At 40.3% G+C, this 16,871-nt stretch overlaps 1 protein-coding gene across 2 annotated transcripts in view; it reads right to left on the reverse strand.

Moving 5' to 3' along the window:
* CERS6 (ceramide synthase 6) overlaps positions 1 to 16,871 on the reverse strand; it is a 245,764-nt gene that overhangs the window by 143,279 nt on the left and 85,614 nt on the right. For both annotated transcript variants that reach the window (XM_019480492.2, XM_014599583.3), the window contains exons 2-3: positions 13,838 to 13,943; positions 8,309 to 8,439 (exon numbers count right to left, since the gene is read on the reverse strand). In XM_019480492.2, coding sequence (XP_019336037.1) covers positions 8,309 to 8,439; positions 13,838 to 13,943 — 237 coding nt within the window. The remainder of the gene's footprint in view (positions 1 to 8,308; positions 8,440 to 13,837; positions 13,944 to 16,871) is intronic.

The following is a 16,871-nucleotide window of genomic DNA, read 5'->3' on the forward strand; positions in this document are numbered from 1 at the left end:
GGCAAACCCGGAAGTGCTTCTGGGTCCATTGCTGAGCATGCTGAGGACCCCCCTGTGCTTCTGTGGGATGCTTCATCTGCCCCACATCTCAGCATTCACTAGCCGCCTAGTACCTTGAAGCATATCGAAAAAACATTTAAAGCTGTGTCTATGTCCGAATCATTGAATCATTTGGAGGTTTCTGATTCGATTCAGAGAGATTAAAGGGTCTTCTGATTAGATTAGAATACAAAGATTCAGCCGCTGAAACAGGCCAAATCTCCACTGAATCGAATCAGTGACTGAAGCTTCACACAGCCCTAAGAGCAACTACTCCTTTCTGCAACACTCTAGCACCTGAGCCAAGGGTGACTGAACAAGGATTCCTGCAATCTTATGCAGAAGCTTAGTCTGCTGCCCTGGTATATCTCCTTTGAAAGGCAGCTGCCTCTTACAAAGAGGTCTCATTGTCAATCAGGGCTGCAGGAGTCCATCAGTTGGGTAGTTACAGTGAACCCTTGATGCTAAGTAGCAGCAGAGGCAGTTGTCTCCTACTCAGTGAAGAGCTTGTGGCTCTGACCCTCATCTTCTTTCATAAGATAAGGTCCCTTCCTTTCCACAAGAATACAAAGGAAACTCTGAGGGGAATCCTTCAGAGCTCTCTAGTCACTTTGGTGTTACTACCATACAGAAAATATATTCTCTTTGATGTTAACTCCGTATGTTCCACACAGCACCTTCAAACCTAGAAACTATTTTCTCTGACTTGCTTGCTCCTTTGGGTACTTCCCTGACACCTCCATAGTTGTCCTTTAAAAAAAAAAAATAACAGAACAAAAAAACCCACAACACTCATATCTAGACTCAGGGGTAAATTCAGGGGCTGTTTGTGAGATCTTTTTCATAGTATATCCTTTACAGACTCTCCCAATATCAGTTCTGAATTTGGCTTCCCAGATAATCCTAAAATAAGGTCAGTTTCTTAAAGAGTGAGGTAGAAAGAATGCATTTGGGGACTGATAATGAGGAGAAATGGTTTCAGTGGGACCAGAAACAAGCATAAGAGTAGAAAAACAAAATCTGATAAGGAGTTATAAAGGAAAGGAGTGGCGGATTTTGGATGCACGAGTCTTTGATCTGTACTCATTGTAAGATAAAACAATGCTCTGCTGGTGAAACTGCCTCAACTCTCCCTGTTTTGTACATACACACTGTATTTGCACTCTGAACACAAAGCAACAGTCACTTACCCTGGATCTATCAGCACTAGATTTATAAACTAGATATCCTTTCTTCTAAACACTGATTAGTTTGCTACTGTGCATTAAATTAAATGGTTCAAAATTTGTGTTGACAAAACAGTATTAGGGCCTTGTTGCACAGTAATTTTGGAGACCCCCTATTGCTTTTAATCCCTGGAATGCCTTCACATTAACATCTGAAACTAGTTTTAAGTAGTCAAAATTGCACCACTCCAAGGCAGGATCATCTCTGATCCCTGTTACCCAACTCTAGGCTGTACCTTAGTGTAAACACCCCACTCACTGCCCCTCGTCCATGGCCTGGATTGGGCCCACTGCACCCCTGCCCACACAGAACCGTGCTCACAGCTCCCCATCCCTGCTTTACACATACTTACTTGTGGCTGCCTGCACAGACAGAGAAGGGTTAATCTGGCTGCTCAGCCACCACTGCCACTGTGCTTTGAGCCTGGCTCAGGCTGAAGAAGAACAGCAGCCCAGCAGCAGCCACAGTGGGGTCCAGGCAGGCAGGACAGACAGCATGGGTAACCACAAGTGGGGATGGAGATTCCCAGGAGGCACGGGGACCCAGGAATGGCAGGGGGGGGCTTACCTTTCAGTCCTCCAGTCCTTCGATGGCTTGAATGTGAGACTGCTCTAAACTCAGACACACTAACACTGATCAATATTTGTATGGGTCACAGAGTAATATGTAACAAGGTCTTTATATTAAACATTCATCATGTTCTGCTTTCAAATTGAAGAGCACTGAATTAAAAATGTTATATTGGGTATTTTAATTGGGCCTGAGGCTATCAAAATTCAGATCTAGGAGCTTTTTGTCTCCTGCTTTTCTGCTACAGCATTACTGTGACACACATTACTGGCATGACTGATTATTTGTTAAGACTCCCACCAGCACAGATCTGAATACTCAGCATCCATGCAGCTGTCTTCCAAATTATTTCATCACTAGAATTTTGTAAAGGAAATTATTCTACTATTCAAGAAAAGTGTCAAGTCACGAACTACACAAAAAATTCACACGAAGGATATGACAAGCAGTTTTCTTTCCTGTAGGCCTTTTTTTTCCCCCTGCAAACATTTCACATGGAAAAAAAATTAAAAAGAACAAAAGTGAAGGAACGGCAATCATAATTCACCTTACTGAGATGTGAAAGCTTAAAGTAGGATGGATAGTGTTCTGGCTGTGCCCATTGCTCTTATATGGAGATAGAATCCCCTTTCTTTCATCTGCTATCACAATACAAAACATGCTCAAATGCACTGGTAACCCACTTGCCTATCATATGCTTCACCAGTCATGAAATACCCTTTACACATTTATTGTCTCCTGGTTTTTTCCTACTGTAGGCCCAGAATGATTAACTTGCAAATCCCTTTGTTCACGTGGGGAAAAAGGAAGAATAGAGAAGAACAGCAGTCTAGAAAGCCAGGACAGAAGATCCAAGGCCTCCTTAATATAGTTGATGCGTGTTTGTGGTAGTACACGGTAAGAGCAACCATCTTTTACCAGCACGATTTTCCTGAGGACATTTACCATAATGTGCATACAAATTACATTCTCTCCAACAGCAACTACCATTTAGGAGTAATACAGCCTGAGAACACCAACATGTCCCTACCAACTAGTGTCTACTATATACCTTCTGCATTTAAACCACTGGGTCCATCACATAAGGAAGAGAATGCTATCTCTGGCTGTTTGCTGCCAAAATAAATTCCCATTATGTGGCAGCATGAATCTTTCTAAATCTGATTATATTAGCTGAGGGACAGTAAACATGGAAATGGTTAAATATATTAGCCATAAGAAAAAGCTAAGATTAAAATTATTGGATCCCCTTCTTGGTTTTTATACAAAATACTATTGCTAAATCTTAGATACAGTTAGACAAGAAGCAGAGTATTGATGAAACAGCCCATCTGTTTGCCAATACTTAAAATAATCATTGTAAACTAGTATGTTTCTCCTCTCCTTAAAACAAGAGATACCACATACTTCAGTTGGTTCCTACAGATACTATTTGATCTTGTGTACAGGCACTCCCATGGCATTCATCACCATAATATTTGCGTTTGCAGATGGGCGACACTATTAAAGCCCCATTCCCAGTGGCCTGCCTAATGTGGTTACAATGATGAAGAAAACCTAGACTTCAGATTTAAAATACCCTAGGGTTATCCCTGCTGTAGGTTCAGCAGAAGAAATCATAAATTCGTAATTATAATATTTCTGGAAGACATTAATATTGATAAACAAAAGGTCTTTTATAACCAAGTTTCTCTTAGCAACAGACAGCACAGGATTTACTAGTTTCTTAGGCATTGCCAAGTTAAAAGAAAAACAGAAAGCGTAAAGGTTTTGAAACTTGCTTTAATTTCAGTGAGGAAGAAAACTTAAAGTTCTCCCTCCCCTGCCTCAAAAAATGTCAAGAGTGAATGATGGGAACTGGGGTGGGGAGGGTGAGAGGTTAGTGCAGTTAGCCAAGATATAGGAAATGCAGGCTGAGGTCCCTGCTCTGCTGATTTGGGGCATGGACTCTAACCTACGTTTCTCATCCAAGGCAAGCATGTTAACTACTGGCTAAATCTGTAACCCAGTTTCATCTGTTGGAGCTGTACCCCTTTGTAAAAATCATTAACGTGGGGGGGGGGGGGGGAGCAGAAATTAATTCCATATCCCAGTTGCAAGTATCCATGTCTCTTTCCCTCCCCCCACCCTGTCATATCCGGCTCCACAGAAATTCCATGCTGGATAAGAAAAATATTTTGATTGCAGTAAAGTAGCATTTTATTTGTTTGTTTGTTTATTTAACCAGCTCTACACTTGATATGTTTCCTTGTATTTTTATCCCCCTGAAACCAGCTGATTACTTCAGTCAGTGACAAGGATGAGAGCATTCTTGGAAGCCCGGGACTTACTCTTAGTCAAAAATGCAGGTGGGAGTCTCCATCACTTCACCTTATCTCTGTGTGTGCTCATTTACAAAGGGACATTTTAAAAGTTCCTTTGCCCTTCCCTGGGACCACATGACCATTTACTCAATCCCTACTAGTGATGTCATGAAGGCCACCAGCACCCATCCCAAACGTAATGTGAATATACGCTTTATACAGCCTGTGCCTCTGAAGTAGCTGACCACATATGGATTGTTCAGCTCGAAAACCTCTCTTATTACACTAACAGCTGTGAGTAGTACATGGAATTGGGATGGAGGGATTTTTATTCTGTTGACTCCAAATGTTAGCTTTCCTGAGAGTAGCAGTATGTCCAGTACTGCAGTGTGGATGGATATACATTAAACTAGACAGTGAATGAATGGTGGTTATTGAGAAGAGGAAAGGGAATTGGCACATAATTTAGATTAGCTTCCAAGAACTCTATTGCCAGTAAACAGACAGACCAAAAACTGAACATGTCACTTTGAGGTTATCATTTGATGATGTTTATTGTATTGCGTGGTTTCCCATATCAGTAAGTGCGCTTAAAAATAGCTCCCTAATTTTAAATGGTGGAAGTACACATTCTCTCAGCAAATCTACGAACATAGGAACATTCCCTCCCTATGAAGAAGTTTGGTAGCTCCTGGTAAATTCTGTCAGAACCACATATAAACAGAATTTGGCCAACATTCATACTTTGCTGAGCTTCCAACCAGTTTATAATATTTATCATAGCCATCATCTTGCTTCTTTTGGACATGGACGTACTATTTAAGTATTTAAATTGCAATAATGCCCATGAGGTCTTCGCTGAATTAAGAGGGCACTTAATTTTGGGAACAAAAATTAACGGCCTTGCTGTTACTGCTTGATTTGTCCTTTTCTTTTGTCTGGATTTTTTTTTTAAAAGCTTTAGAAAACTTCTCAAATTCCTGTCTTTTTCAAAATGTTAACGTAACAGAATAAAAATTTACCACCACAATCCCTGTAGAAAAATTAATCAAAGTTGTTGATAAACAACAAAGTATTCTTCTGTAGTGATTTCACAAATTAAAATTGTTACCTACATCAAGACTACCAGTTGTTGATAATCAGGATAATGTACATTTATCCATAATCTTACCCTGGTTTTATTACTCTATTTACTCAATTCCAAGATGAGAGTTTTTGAACCCATTCAAACAAGGGGAAAACAAAGCCTTGTGTTATGCTAAATTTTAACTGTGGTTGAGAGAAGACTGACTGACCAGTGAGACCACTGTAGTCACAACTTGAATGCTTTATTAGGATATGCAATTGCAAAGACTCATTTGGATCAATAAAGACAATGCTTACGTAAGTGTTGGTTTCAGGGAAGAAACAGATCCGTTGGTCAGGCTTCTCTGTTCCCCTGAGTACCTGAGTTAGTTTACTGAGCTCTGGAGAAGTCCAAATTTATTACAAGTCCCAAAAGTGTAAGTAAGTCCAAACTTCCCTCCAGTTTATCCCCCATATTTATAGATGGCTAGTTGTAATAGTCTAATCAATGATTTTATCAATGATTTTGGTTTTATTTAAATGTTTTGTCTCGCTGAAAAATGTCAATTAGTGGGGATTTATATCCTTGAGAAAGCAAGAGGAGCCTTATCTCCTTTCCATCCTCACTGTGGAATGCTGTTTCACACTGGTTTGTTACTTGTCCACCTTAGTCTATGGTCTGCTAAGGCTGCTTTGTGTTTTTTTGTTTGTTTGAATAGCCTATCTAAGCATTCTAACAAAATACATCTATTATAGCAAAATAACATTCAGTACATTTAGTTACATCAAATCACTACTTCTAATTATTTCAAGATGAAGCTACAATATAGAGGATTTAGATTATTTGCTGTATGGTTCTTCCTTAGTGTTTCCTTTTAGGCCTTGTGCTGTTTGATTGTGTCTAATTAAACACATGAAGGGCTTCCTTTGCTTTGCTAAACAAGCTAGTTGTTACATCTGTGAAGGTTCACACTACAGTCACATAGACACAGACTTTTGAGGCCTTCTGCTTAGCCACACTTCTGACTTCTGTAGCTTTGGCTTAGGTCTCTGGTCAAGTCTTTCAACAATGTACCCACGGCTTATGCTGCACAGGCCTACCTACACTTGTCTGAGAATCAAATATCAAGTATGAAGTATCTGCAGTTAGAAGTGGCAGCAGGAATCCACTTGGCAAGGCATGGGACATTAAAAGACTAAACAGAACAGAGGTGTAAGGTGGTGTGGGATCCATTGTGGTGAAGGACTTCGTAGGAGGTACGCGGTGGTGCAGGAACTGGCACAGAGGCACCCAGAAGTGTGGCATGCAGCAGCAAGGAGGGCAAGTAGCTGGGAGATTCAGGCAGCAAAGGTATGAGGATAGGCTGCCTACCCCTACTACTGGTGCTTTCCCCACCACTGTGGTGGAGGGGACAAATTTAAGGCAACCCACCCATTAATAAAAACTCTATACATGGAAAATTATAATAATTATAATAAGTTTTCCATTCATAGAATCTTATGGGGGGGGTTGGTCTTGGATTTAGGTAAGTACTAAAATAAGGGATTTTCTTTGTAAAATATGAAGAAAAGGAATTAAGAGTCCTGGAAATGAAATTTCTCTGTTTATTTAAATGAAAATTACATTTATTTGATTGGTCATGTTTCATATGAAAAATCATTCTACCTCTGAGGCAGCATGTCAATATGTTTGACAAATAACCTCCAGATGCCCTTGCATTCAGTCCTTGCTTTAACATAATATGCATAATTAATGCATCTTTGGTTTTGTTTTGAGAATAAAATGAGCACATAAATTATTTATTAGGGCCCAAATTCTGACCCATCCTTTAAGCCCACAAAATGGGAGTGAATGCTAAAGCAAACTTTAGGAAACTAAACAAAAATAATAAAACATACACTGGAAACATGTAGGAGTTAATAGTCTAGTCTGTGGCACAAGTGGAAAAACACACTACTGCCACAAGTTAACAGTATATTGTGAATTTTTAATCAGTTTCTTTAATGTTTTATTACTATGGCTAACCAAAAAAATTCTGTTTCTGCTAACTTCCACCAACTCTCACCTTTCCTCTTGCTAACAGAATGTGTAAATGGACTCTTTAGTTAGCAATAATATGACTGCTTGACTAGAGTGTTTTGGAGGTGGCAAGACCAATATTTGTTATCAGTCTCTACTGTGTGTCAATTTTTCTAACCTCAAATATATGACTTTCTACCTCTAGAGCACAATGTCACATCATTACTAATGGACAGCTCTTTGAATAAAAAACAAAAAAGAAGAAACATCTTACAGAGATTCTAATGTTCTTCCTTTATGTTCATTATACATTAAAATGTCTATCACTTATTTCCCTTTAGGAAAAAAATGTAATATTTTAAGTAGATTTAATTTTCTATGTTCCTTCAGTACCAATTAAGCATTAATACACTAAATCCTGTTAGCATATAAATGTAATTCAGAACCTAAAAACAATAAAGTTCTATCTAAAACTCAATATGAGACTATTCTAGTTTTAAAACATTAGGATTTCCTAGAAGTGAACTTTAGAAGACTGCAGGACAACCTCCCACAGAAAATGGTGGAGTCTTAAATTGCTCAAAATTATTAAATCAGAATTAGAAGTGCTAGCTAATAATGGAGCAGGATTGAGAGCCGTCCTGCACTGGTAACAGGGTTGTAGTAGATGACCCAACAAGTTTTTATCTCTGCCTCTCACCTCAAACATCTGTCAAATAGTACTACACGAAGGCCAGGATGTAAAGATACATCTCTCTTGGTTATTTTCTTTTTCCAAATGATTTTGTTCCTAAGAATCAGATGGCAAGCCCCTAATTTTAAATCATGAGAGTCTTTGCTTTTCTTTCTATGCCCAAGTCTCTACATTTTCATCATTTTAATTTATACACATTGTTTCAAAGCCTTCTAAAAGGATCCGTCAACCTATCAGCACCTGCACACTCTTCAAGTCACTACCTAGGTCAAGGAGATTTTTTTTTCCCAAATGTGTTGAGAGCCATTAAAATTAAGAGACCCCATCACAAGAAAGGAGAGCCATGGGAGTGCATACTAAAACATGCAAGAAAAGAACACAGCTCCTTACGTGCTCTCACAGAACTTCGTAAGAGTACTGGGCTTTTCCTGGTTGCGCCGTTGTCGAAACCAACGCTGGATACTACGTACATCCCAGTCCAGTTGCTTGGAGAGGCCTTCCAGTCTCTTCTCATCTGGATGCTGCAGAACAGAAGGTCATTATAAAAAAAATGAATCTACAGTTGCATCTTCACAACAGATATAATACCACCATTTGAAACTTAGAAACATCCCAAGTCAAACCTTAAAGGAACTAACCTATTGTACACAGCTCCGGGGACTAAGAGATACGATAGCTGTCTGCCGTAGAAAATTAGCAATGAGTTTGTATGAAGATATTTTTCCTGTTTTGGCAAATTAACCATATATTGAAATACATTACTGTAAAAATAATTACAGGTTCAGAAGGTTGTAACTGTAACTTTTCATACAACTTTTTCAAGCATTCTCTGCTTAAGTGATATGCACTCCTTCAGTAAAAGGGCCTACAAAACTTAATAGCAGGCCTCTTTGCCTCTTCTATCTATGCACATGCCATTACTGTAAGTGTTAATAGGACAGAGATAATTTGAGTGTAAGGGATACAACTCATTTTCCTAAAGAATAATGTTAAAAAACAGGTTATTAAAAAAAAGTGATGACTTTAAAAGGAAGTCACCATGGTAACAGAGAGACATATTAAGTAAAATTAACTATATGTAGTTATATTCAAAAGCAGCAAACATGGCTTCATAATTACACTGGAGTAGATGTATTCTGCATATTACAGCTACTGTAAACTAATTTGACATGGTGGATGAATGCAAGAGCTGCTGTAGTTTAGATGGTTTAAAAGTTCCCTTAATATTCCACAGATGAATAAATATGAAATAAAATCCCCTCCAGACTCAAATTTGGTATCTGGGCCCTACAGGGATGGGGACAAGGGAGGGGAAAAAAAGGAGAGGAATAAAAATTATAATCGTTATCTATCTTGATAAATATTTCAATTTTGAATCTATCTAAGAAGAAATTAATCTTGAACTTATTTTAATCCATTCCACGAGTTTGTTTTACAGTAGAGTTAAAAAAAAAGAAAAAAAAAGCAGCAACTCAAAATCTTGTCAAACCTTGCACCAATGTAGCGTTTACTACAGCAAGTGGGAGTTTGCCTGGGTGTGACTGCAGTATCTGGTCCAAGTTGCCACCAACAAAATTGGCCAACTTTTTCCTTTTGTCTGGCTTGTGAAACAGGCCTACCTGCTGGTTGCTGGGCTGGAATCCAAGAACCAGCCCTATCCATTTTGCAAGAATGGCATGAAGCCAGTTCATCACACAAGGTTCCAATGAGCCTCAAAAGGAAAACATAGAACTATTAAGAAAAAGCTCAGCAAGAATCTTGCTACCTTCATTCCTAATCTAAGAGATTCTCTCACTCTGCTGGCTGTATGCACAACCCAACATGACTTGGAAGGAATTTGCCCGAATCTGAACACAGAAAAACTTGCTATTTTCTACAGGATCTTCAAGTCTACTATTCTGATGCACCTTCCCATTCCTTTTCCACCTGCACCTAGGAGACAGATGTACTGCACCTTTCAAAAGAGGGAGGCACATCTAGTCACCATTCTTTAAATACCATGACAAAAGGCATCAAATGCAGTGGCAATCCTGGGAGCAATGCTTGCTAGAAGGATAGGATATAAGCTATCCCAGGCAAGAGACTTGGGTAGAAAGACATGCCTGATAACTCTCTAGGCATGTTTCATCTTTCCCAGCCTGTATCTTTAATCTTGACAAGACAATCTGCATTAAATCCCAATGTTGTACTCTATGGCTAAGTAAACATTTAAGAAGCCCAAGCCTAAATCGATTCAGTCTCTGCAGGTTAGCTTAACCTGTGTCGATTGAACTGACAAGCAAGTGAACAGACATTCAGTTTTGATTCTGAAAATGAAGCTACATGCCTGCAGTGGCTCAGGTTAGAAGCCGGGGGCACTCGAAAGAGCCCTTCCTTTCCTTCTGCAGTGGTTGGAAGGCTAGATGGAAGCTGAGCCGAGGGTGGGGTGTGGTCAGGTTTAAACCCCAACCCTGGCTGCAGGGACCCCAGCCAGGGTATGCCTGGATGGGGAGGGTGAAGCAGCCCTTGCCAGGCTTTTGTAGGGTGGGAGAAGGGGGGGCATGGCCAGATCCCAGCCCCTGGCTGACACCGACACGTTGAGCAGCAAGAGTGGGGGCATGGACAGACTCTGACCCCAGGCCCAAGATGGGGAGGGGAGGGGAGGGGAGGAAATCACAAAAAAGTGGGGCTGGCAGGGACCACATCGGGGCACAGGGCTGTGCCTCTCCAGCCCTGAGCTCTGAGGCAACATCGCACAGAGGCTCCCCCCAGCCCTGCAGTGGAGGAAAGGGAGAGCCCTGCCCAACACAACAGCTCTGTGACAGCCCAACCCGGCCTGGGCCCAGAAGCAATCCAGGTGCACAAGTCCCATGACCTGAGCCCGAGCCTCAGCTTGCTGGGAAGGGCCCTGCCCCCATGGCCCTGCCATCTGCTTGCCTCACCCAGGGCTGGATCTGAGGCTGGGTGATGCAAGCAGGCCAGGCCAACCCAGGACAATTTCACAGCTCCTGCAGCTCCAGTCAGAGCTGCAGCCGGCTGGGAAGGGCCCTACTTACATGGGCTGGCCCTGCCATCTGTCCACCTCGGCTGGGGCTGAGGCTAGGTCTGACCTGAGCCAGCCCATGAGCACTGCTGAGGGTGGGCATGGAGGGGCCAGGCCAGGCCATAGTGCCAGAGGGTCTGGCCAGGATTCAGGCAGGGGCCAAACTAGGGGACCTCTGGAAGTCCCTGCCAGCCCTGCTTCTCTGTGATGCCCCTGCTCTCCTGCTTGAGCAGTGAGTGGGCGAGAAAGCCAGGCAGACCCCCGAAGGAGGGAGAGGGGATTAAACTTCCCCTCAGGCTACTGGCATCTGGCCACACCCACTGCTTCTGCAGCTGGAGCAGTGGAAGGGCACAGGGTATCCCACCCCCACCCTCCTCTCAGCCAGCCGGAGCAGTAATAGCGGTCCAGCTAGGAAGAAGAGGGGTGGGACCAACCCTGCTCCACTGGAGCAGACAGCCCAGCCCAGGGCCGCAAAGCATCCTGGGATACTGGGGGACCAAGTTAAATTAAACCAAGAAGAGGTCTGGGACAGAAGTTCCCTAAACCGGTTTGACCTCAATCAGTTAATTCTGATACTACATTCAACTAGGTTCATTTTAATCCAGTTTTGGCCATTTTGAAAGTAGTTTATGTGCACTGAATTTCTGTTCAGTTACAGGTTTCTGATCATATAACCTGGCTTGTGCGTAACTTCTGTCCCTAGCCTATGAAGCCGCTTGTACATGTGATGGGGGTTTAGTCTTCCTTAAGTTGAAATGGTGGTTTTTCAATTGTGATGATTAAAAACCCACCATTTCAATTTAGGGGCTCCATCATTGCTACAGCAAGGGGTCCAATCCTATTTCTTTTTTCCTCCAGCAGAGCCTGCCTACAGCCAGCGGGCCCTGAGCTGCTCTGAGCCAGCACCCAGCTTGGCCAGCCCCGGGGGCTGCTGCTGTTGCAGAGAGAAGGATCAGGGCCCTCCTACAGCTCAGATGCTGCTGGCAGCTCAGTCCTGGCCACAGGTAGGTTCTGTCAGAGAGGCAAAATGGGGTCCCGCACTGCTAATTTAACCCCCCAGTGTCAGCACCCCCCAGGGCCACCCACGTGAGGTTCTGGCTCCTAGCTGGTGCAGCCCCCAGCCTGCAAGCACCTCACCCAGGGAGCCCCGGGGGGTGCCCCCCCATCACGAAGCGAGCTACCAGCAGGCCGAGTGGCTCCTGAGTTGCGGAACCCTGGGGATGGATATATCGCTGCGATCTGTTATGTGGCAAAGTAAAATGCATTGGGATTTAATATATTTAATTTGTAATATGCTGCCATATGTGTACAGTGTGATGAAATTAAAGTGCAATATTCCACCACAGGTGTAAAGTATGATGCAATTAAAGCACTAAAAATGGCAATTTTGTCACATGTACCAGTGCTCTGAGAGTGCTATGGCTATAATCTGCAGGCTAGCTCATCAGCTGCATTGTATTCAGCTCCAGACTGGCACATCCCTCTGTTCTCTGACCTAGGCTTAGACAGAGCTAGGAGTTGCTGCTGGGGCAACCAGGAGAGATTTAAGATTAAAAATTCACAAATGGACCCTTCTCCCAATCCACTCCCATGACTACCTCTGACAGCAAGGAAACAGAGGCACAAAGGAAGAAAATGATTTGGTGGGGAAGGGGTTGTTTTCCAGAATAAAACATAATTCTGAAAATACCAATTTAATTATTAAATATTATTTTTCTATTTCAAAGGATAGCCCTCACAATGTTAAACAGGTGAATTGTTTTCTAACCAACAGCTTAATTTCAGAGAGGTTTGAACTTCAAAATCTGAAGTGGAATTTTGTATTACTGATAGAGTAACTATTCCCACTTTCCCCAAAACTCCCCCACCCTCTACTCTCCAAGAAATAAAAGGAGAAAAAAGTTAACGTGACACTTATAGAGAATTTTGTATTATGCCTTTTCCAGCACTTGACAGATCAGCAGTTGTATCACATGTATGACGAACCCCTACTGGTATAACTTATTGGAATCTGGAAAAGCAAGACAGAGAGAACTGCACCAGTGCAAGTTACACTGGCACACACATTTATCTAACTGAAACTGCCCACTTAAATCCCAGATTAGTTATTTGTTCAAATGCAAACAGACTACCTGTTCTCCTACCACACAGGGGCAAGGTCATGTAATAGGGGCTACTACAAGCAGCTACCCTGGAATAACAGCATGTGTGTCCACTCTAGACAGCAGTTTAATTTACATCAATATGAAAAAAGTTATATAAAATTACTATAAGGAGATGCAGCCTTCAAAGGGCTGATACTGCAGCTGTAGGGAGGCAGCAGTTAATAGGCTGCCGGGCTGGAAAACTGGGAGCCAAATGTAGCTGATGAGTATTAAAATGAGGATGGGGCCACAAAGAGGGTTATAAGAGCTCCAGAAGGAGAATATGTGGGAGAAGGCTGGAGTGCTAAGGGAGAAGTACAGAGCCTGGGTTGCTGCTCTCAGGGTCTGAAAAGAGATTACAAATTTGGGTTTTGTTTGTGGTTTGCACATTTGCTTGTTTTGTTTACTGTGAGGCCGAGGTTGCCCCACAAAACAAACTGGCTAGAAACCTGGAACACAGATATGACCGGCTATGATAAGGAAGCTGGGCAATTACAGTTTACAATTACATTGGTGTAAATGTGTCAGCAATCCAGGCCTAATCCTGCATATGGAAAGGGCTCTGATGATGGCCAAGTGTGATTATTGAAACATTCATATTTGCATTTTCTGATTTCAATTATGAAAAATGAACATTGCATTAACAGCTTTTTGCTTAAAATTACTTCATGCAAGCCAGTTTTATAGCATGAAGTAATTATATAACATTTATATTATAACATTTTCTAAATTTTTTTTTAGTAAATACAGTACCTTTGTAATCGCAGTGAAGACTTTTTCCAGAATAGCATTAGGTTGAGCTTTTTGTGGTCCATTGGCCTGTACTTTAAGAGCTAAGGCACATGGTTTTGCTATGAACCTGCAAAATAAATAAATAAATAAATAAATGAGAGAAAAAGAAAACAAATCAAGTGAGATCCTTGAGTTATTTATCAATGACATGTTGTAATGGGCAAACAGTTATAAAAATGTCATGATGCCTTGCCCTGAAGATTTTATGGGGTCAATCAGATAACTGCGAACACATTAACAGCTCAAATACATATATACACTAGTGAAGACATCGACACTGTAAAATGAAGGAAACAATACAACATAAGGGCCTTTTTAGAAAGGTTTGGAAGGAAGAGGGAAACTGTGGGCCACATGAAATAGAAAGTTGTTGGCCAATGGACCATAAAACATGAAAAAGTACAAGACTGAGTTCTGTAATGAGACTACGTGCAATAGAAAAGCAAGACAATACTCTTCTCTAAATATTTATTGCCTTTTTAATAAACCAGATTCTAGATCAGCTATCAACAGAGAACTGCATCTGTGCAACAAAACTTCAAAGAAAGCCTTTAATGTCTAGAAGTTTCAGAGTTGCTTTGTCAACCTAAATCAGTAAATAGCTAAGTAATGTAAGAATAAGAGATCTGAGCTAACTGAAATGGTTTGGGGTAATTTCCTTGAGATTTCTGAAAGAAAAAGTACTCCCTAAAAAATTCTCTAGCATTGTACAGGATCTCAGTCAATCAAGCAAACACAGTTCAACCACATCAGTCAATAATTCTGTTTCGTTTAAAACTATTTTCTTTTATGTAGAACCCAATTTACATAACGCATTTGCAGATTACTTGTATAGATCTCCATCTAGGGAAGAATGGCCCTGCATATACTTGAAGATAATGTATTCATATTCAGGGTGGATTTGATTTAAATCAAATCTATTTAAATCATGGATTTAAATCACTGGTTAGGAAGGCTCAATTTAATCATGGTTTTCTACAAAAAGCGCATTCTTGTTTGATATAACCTTTGTTCAAGGCTATGGAAATAGGTTTCAGGATAGCCAGAATATGTTCTATATTTCTCTTTAGTCAAATGTTGAGAACTTTGGCTATGACAACTCTATCTATTTTGTCATGATTTTGTTCACAACTTGTCATCAGATTAGGTCAGTTCTCAATATATTGCTCAAAACAATCTACTACTGAATTCCATTGCATGTCTTGTAGGAAAGTTAGTTTGGTTCCTCTTGCTTTATTCAGGTAAGCTGCTGTAAAGTTTGTTACAGTACTTTGCAATTTCAACAAAATTCTGCTCAAAATGTTTGTCTTTTGTTTCTACTGCCCCTTCCTCTTTGCACTTATTTCTAAACTCCTTCTCCTTGTCCAGATCTCCTCCACCCCCAACAATGCTCTATTCATTTAACTTCTTGAAACTTGGCAATTTTAGAGGTAAAGGCTTGACTCTGTGTACACATGACTTGCAGAGAGACAATAGGGCTGATGGATGGGTAATCAGGTCAATTCTCTCTCATCTCCATATACTGCTGTTAACAAGGAGACACAAATCCAGTTTGAGAACTGAAACTAAGCTTCACAGAGATGCTTAATGGATCTTCTAGACTGAGCACCGAGTCCCATTGTGTTGAGTGGTTTCCTTTAATCTTTACTAATCTATAGAGGAACATCTGGGAACCCCATAAGATTGGGCCCCTAATATAGTACAAGGCCTGTTGTGACTTATTTATAAAACCTTTCTAAAAAGGTTATGTGAATATATTGCATCAAATAGTATATAATTAGAAGTTATAATCCCTATTCCATGATGATATATTTGAGTTTTAACATATCTCAAATTCAAACTACCTTTATATAGGTTTACTTTTTTTTAAAAGCATCTTAAAAATAAAAATTATGGTTGAATTAAAACAATTCTGATTTTATTTTTTAAAAATTGTTGATTTTTATCCACCTTGTTCATATTAATGGAGTTCTGTTACTGTAGTTCATCCTTGTACAGTGATCACATTTTAGCTTGTGCACGCAGAAATCATATTAGACATGCCCATACAGGAACCACACACCAATGCTTTAAGTCATCATATGGCATAAATTTCAAGTCAATGGGTCACATGTTTGGAAAGACTAACACTACAGATATTTTTAGGATAAGTTTTGCATTGAGCTTCATATTACTGAATTATTTTCCTCTTTGAGTTTAAAGTGGTATAAGTGGATTTCTCCCTAGGATAGTATGCACAATCTATTTTAGGTACAACAAAAAATCCATACAAGTTAATATTTTCAGCAAAAACCTATTTGGGTAAATTTTAGGACACTGCTTAAATAGAAGAGTTTTAAATCACTAACATTAGATTATAAAACCTTATTTAGGATTGTCAGCTTTTACTTAAGATTAACCTTTTTAAGGCTGGGACAAGCCTCTTTTTGTTCTACATACATCCAATGTCTAATGTAAAGAGACCCTGGACCATGACTAAGGCTCCTAGGTAATACAAATATTAAAAGGTAAGAGCTTCCTATTAAAAACTCTGAGTTCCTCAAGCTTCTCACTGATTTATAAATGAATTTACTGAGTCTTGGTTTCCTTAGGAACACTTTTCATAATTTCCTATAATTTCAAAAAACTAAAAAATGTCCCTTAGATAAGCAACTACCCCACATTTAAATCTCTCGATTAGAGCTACAGGCTTGATTAGAAATGTGAAATATTGTCATAATTTAAGTACCGTACCAGGTCTGTTTTGTGCAAAAAATCATTGCTTCCTCGAAATAGCATAGTTGATGAAAAATAAATCTTAAGCAATATTATAGTGGTAACAATGATGTTTGCTAAAGAAAACTGATTGGGTTCAGACTATAGTTTAACCTAACAGGTTCACAAGCTTCCAGCACATCCATTCTTTAAAAAAAAGAAAAGAAAACAAAACAAAACCTGAAATAAAAAAACCCCAAAACAACCCAGTGAGCCAAATGGAATCTACAGCTAAATTATG

The sequence above is a fragment of the Alligator mississippiensis genome, chromosome 4 (assembly GCF_030867095.1).
Source record: "Alligator mississippiensis isolate rAllMis1 chromosome 4, rAllMis1, whole genome shotgun sequence".
Lineage (NCBI taxonomy): Eukaryota > Metazoa > Chordata > Crocodylia > Alligatoridae > Alligator > Alligator mississippiensis.